At 33.1% G+C, this 5434-nt stretch overlaps 1 protein-coding gene across 1 annotated transcript in view; it reads right to left on the bottom strand.

Annotated features, from left to right (window-relative positions):
- Positions 1–5434, bottom strand: part of IRAK3 (interleukin 1 receptor associated kinase 3) — an 80413-nt gene that overhangs the window by 16375 nt on the left and 58604 nt on the right. Inside the window, exon 8 of the mRNA XM_023520365.1 lies at positions 681–795. Coding sequence (XP_023376133.1) covers positions 681–795 — 115 coding nt within the window. The remainder of the gene's footprint in view (positions 1–680; positions 796–5434) is intronic.

Here is a 5434-nt window from a genome sequence, read left to right as displayed (position 1 = left end):
GTGTGTGTGTGTGTATGTGTGTGGTGGGTTTATCATAACTACTTTTAATCCAAGATAGGTCTTCCTCTCCTCTCAATGACAGTTCTAGGCTTTTGTAGCCAATGAAAATACCCAATAATTTTAATATTAGCTTAATCAAAATATGACTAACAAGGTATTCATGTTTAAAAGTTCATTAAATAAAAATTTTAAATTATTTGTGGCACAATAGTGAGAGTAATTGAAAATAATCAGATTTTATTCTCATCTTAACTGAAAGTTAACCTATGTAAATCAATTCAAAAACATTTTGTGAGAAATCATGGCATTTTCCTTAAAAAGAAATCTCTTATTTTTAAGGAGTCTGTATCAATTTTATGTCTATTGAATGGTACCATGTGCAAAGTTATACAAATAAAAAATATCTTGGAAATAATAACCGTTAATGTAAACTCGTTTCAGATAAGAATCAATAACAAGTAAGGATGCAGCAAATCTTCTGGCTGCCATGTTGCACAACACCCAAGGTTGTATTTATGCAACCTTCTAAGAGTCAGAAATTAATTCATGGAGAAGTCCTCTACTTCCTGGGGAAACCCGTTGTTGGCTGTCCCCTATGTGAACACACACTGGTCTCTTAGCTCTCACCGAAGGTTTCAGCAGCTCCCCAAGGATTCCCCAGAGTAATGGACATGACTTACTACACACTGCAATCTGTTAAAAAGTGATCCGTTTCTCATATATGGATAAACCAGGCAGAACTTCTCACTCTCTGTAAAATATGCAGCCAATTCCAGTATGTTTGGATGATGAAATCTTGAAACAAAAGATTTTTAAATCCATCAAATTGTTTATTCAAATAGGAAACGAACAACACTCTGGTTTGGGGATGGGGAATAGGTCTGAAGCAAAATATAAGTTTGGCCAAGGAAGAAATAATTTCACTGGACATATGTCACAGATTGGCTTTCAAATTGGTCTAAAGCATTCTAACAAATACTGGCCACATTGATCAACTATGATCAATGCAAATATAAATAAAATATCCAAATATAAGACAGAAAGTTTAAGAAATGGAGAGTTCTTAAGATTTGGGGTGTTGGGAACTTCACAAGAAATAGACAACAAAATTTGATATTATTTTTATTAACATGAAACCAATATAACTTATTAAATAAATAAAGATAATGTAACTGAAATTATCCATTCCACTGCTTCAGGTAGACATAGGTAAGTAAAGCCACCAAAATAGAAGAGTACAGAAGATTTCTTTACATTCATCCATTTATCGAGTGCTACTATGTCAGGTCCAGTACTAGGCATCGGTCACACAGCTAAAAGAGATATCCAATGTCTTCACAAAGTTTGTATTGTTATCTAAATCTATGTGACTAGTAATGTTTGATGAAGAAAAATATATCACTTCTTTAAGTCACAGAATTCTATGTCATTTTAATTTACATTTTTCAGACTCCTTTCCTTCAAAATCTATTTCTTGAGGGCATGTATCATCACTGTGAAAACCAATGAAACCCAGGTAAAAACTATGAAATATAAAACATGTGAAATTCACCTACTGTGAACTCAGTTCAATTCAACAAGTATTTATTGAACACCTACTATGCAATATGCATGCTTGGGAATATTAAAATAAATAAAGCTATTTTTAAAATGGTTCTATTTATAAAGGCCTATTATTCATTTTTTTCAATAGCAAAATCTTGCTATAATATATATATATATCCCTTCTGAGTCCTTCTATTTCTCTTCCCTCAAGGAAAGATGTGTGTGTATATACAAACATATACACATAAACAGAGAGAGACTTTTATTTTTAAATATATCAAAAACTTCTGTGACAAAATATCCCTGCACCTGCACTTGTTTTAGATCGGACCTATAAAATGAAAAGCAATGGGCTGAAAAGGAACTCAGCCGGTGTATCTGGTTGCTTAAACAGCTGATCTATGCCACTAGCTGGTTGATTCTCCTGCAATTTAAAATAATTTAATGAAATAGACATCTTTTGTAAAGCAGTAGATAGAAGACCTCATTTAGACACAGCCATGGCTCTGCTCTCTTGCTCACAGAGCATAAATGACCATCTGCTTATTTTTAAATATTACCGATCAAGCAGGAAAAATGGACAATTTAGAAGTTTTTTGAGGTATGGAACATGGAGATGCCATAGGGAATGATTGCGGATTTTAATTCTATGGACCCATCTCACCCATCCTTTCACTAAAAAATTTTAAATGATTATATAGAAGTGAAGATCAGCAGATCTGATACCTTTTAAAATCAATTCAACAGTATTTCTGAGTGCCTACCGCTTATAAAACATGCAAGGTACCATGATGTGGTAGAAAAGACAGACCTGAACAACAGAAAAACTTGGGTTTGAATCTCTGGTCTTCTTTTTATTGGCTGTGTAAACTTGGTCAAGTTATTTAATCTCTATGATCTGAATTGTGTCTCCCAAAAATTCACATGTTGAAGTCCTACCCCTAATCTGATAATGTTTGAAGATGAAGCCTTTGGGAGATAATGGGAGTTAGATGAGGTAATGAGGGCGGGGCCCCTCAGGATGGGATTAGTGCCCTTACAAGAAGAAACACCTCTTTCTCCACCATATGAGGACACAACATAGAGGTGGTCATCTGCAAGCCAGGAAGAAACCCCTCATCAAATGTGCCTTGATCTTGGACTTCCCAGCCTCTAGAACTGTGAAAAAATAAATTTCTGTTCTTTAAGCCAACCAATCTGTGGAAGTAGGTAAAACACCTGCTTCCTGAGATTCTTATTAAAATTAAATTAAAAGTTAAATATTTAGCCAAGTGCCAGATCCTCAGAAATTATTAGCTCTTTTCACCTTCCTTGAGGAAGAAGAAAAAAAAAGGAATCAGAAACCACATTCTAAGGAGTTTACAATTCTATTTAAGGCGCAAGGATTACACAGTTCCCTTAAAATTAAACTAAAAAAACCTCTCCATAGGTGTCAGCTGAAATGTTACTTTTTCTAAGAAGCCTACTCTGCTGCCCCTCTCCAAGTTACCATCTCCTCTCCCTTCAGTGCCGTACTTCCTCATCTTATCACTTAATATACTAAAATTGTCTGTCTACTTATGCACTTCTCTTAATCCCACTCCAAACATCTCAGCTACTACATTCTAAAAAGAGAAGGCTTCATTTGACTTATTCATTAGTAAATGTCTGAAGAGAGGGAGACCATCTACATAAAAACCATTTCCACATGGTAAAATTTGAATAAGCAAAGACAAATGACAGTTTGGTAAAAATTATTTTTATCTCACAGCATAAAAATGGGTTAATTTTTCTAATCTATAAAATGTTCTTATAAACCACTAAGAAAAATACCCAACAGCTTAATTTAAAAATGAGCAAAGGATATTATCAGATATTTCATAGAAAAGAGAATATATTTCTTAATATGTGGAAAGATTTGCTATCAATAGAAAAAGAAATTTAACTACATTGAGAAACCATTTCCACCTAGCAGACTGGCAAAAATTAAAGTTAAAAATAAATGCTATGATGGCAAGACTGTGGGGAAATAGACAATCTTACATGTGACTGATATAACTATAAATTGGTATAACCTGTTGGAGGACAACTTGGTAATATGTAATACACATAACCATTTGACCCTATAATTGTATTTATATAAATTTATCTTAGATATAATCAAACAGGTATGAAATAACGTATGTACAAGAATTTCTTTTGCAGCATTATTATTATTTTTTATTATTATTTATGCCTACAGCACCCGGTCTTCCTAGGTGGTCTCTCATCCAAGTACTAACCAGATCTGACCCTGCTTAGCTTCTGAGATTAGACATTGAGCTTGTTCAGGGTGGCATGGCCGTAGATCAGGGACCGTGGTTCCACTGGGGCACGAATCCAGGACCTTCTGTGTGTAAAGCAGACCTGCTAACCACTACACTATGGAATCATGTCCTGCAGCATTATTTTTTAAAAATAAAAGATTATAAAATAATCTAAAAACCCATCAATAGAATGTTTAATTAAATTATAGTACAGCACACAATGGAATACTAAAATAAGCAAAGTGAACAAACTATGCTACCTCTTGTATGAGAAGAAGAAAATAAGAAAACAAAATACATATTTGCTTACACATAAAATACCTCTGTAAATATATATAAGATACAGATACAAATAACTTGGTTGCCTTTGAGAAAACCATTTGAGTGATTGGATAATAATAGTGGAAAAAAATATTTTCTTGGTTTACCCTTCTGTACTTTGAAATTATGAAATGCTTGAATTTATTACTTATTCATAAGCAAATAAACAAAGCTTAAATATAAAAAACTTCTTATTGTAATTTTGGTTTTAGTTTTTCATTGGCTAAATGACATATATTAAGTTTTTATGATTAGCCTCCAACATTTTAATTTCTGGTCCTGGGTATAAAAGGAAAAGAATTTATACCCCTCTCCTCAGTCACATAATGGTTTAGAAAATAACTAAAAATATTTGTAAAGGGTGATGAGTGAACTCTATAGGGTTAGGGGCATTCTATGATGCAGGCTGTACAGCTGCAGATATGAATATATATGAAAACAAAGTCATTTTAGTTTGTCTCCAAGGATTCCCAGGCTCATGAACAAATTTCCAGAAAATAACATGTGCATCAAAAGCACTTGTTTTCTTTGCCTAGATTCTCTTCCTGAAAGTGGTTATGAAACAATTTCTTGACTGAAATGTCTCTAAAGAAGGGGAAAATTGTAAAATATATATAATTCTAATGTTCTACGAATTATTTTATACACAGCCATGTTAGCCACACATGATTTAACCCACTTCCCTGTGACAGTTTCTTGTTAAAATATATTCAAGCAAATTATGTAAATGTCCCATTTGTAAATGTATTCTAAGAAACGTACTATAGCAGATGTCAAAAATTTACCCAATGTTCTAATATCCAACCCACATTTATTAGATGCCAACCCATGCTAAACTCTGTGCTGTAGAATCAAAATGAAAAAGAAAAAAAACAGGCACAAAGGGAGAAATTCCAGAAAAAATATACTCACAGTAGTAAGACTTCAAGCTCAGATAAAAATCTCTTCCACTGTTTCTTACATTGCAATTTTTTCTCCTAAATATCATACAGAAAAACAAGAAAACAATTAAGGAAAAGATTTCTGTTTCTGGGATTCTTAATCCAGGGCCTATAGTCTCCCTCAAATTAGATGAACTTTTGGGGTGTAAATGCAAATGAACATTTTTCTGGGGAGAGGAGCCTTAGATTTAATCAGGTTTTCAAAAATCCATTAAACCCCAAACAGATTTAGAACCACTGTTCTTGAATTAAAAGTTTTTCATGCAATATATCATGTTGCCATATTTGATATTCAAACTCACCATGTTTTGCATCAAATTCAAAAATATATGTATTCAAAGA

This window comes from Pteropus vampyrus, unplaced genomic scaffold, assembly GCF_000151845.1.
Source record: "Pteropus vampyrus isolate Shadow unplaced genomic scaffold, Pvam_2.0 Scaffold9, whole genome shotgun sequence".
Taxonomy (NCBI): domain Eukaryota; kingdom Metazoa; phylum Chordata; class Mammalia; order Chiroptera; family Pteropodidae; genus Pteropus; species Pteropus vampyrus.
Note: the sequence above shows the minus strand (reverse complement) of the source record. Positions and strands in the feature narration are given on the sequence as shown.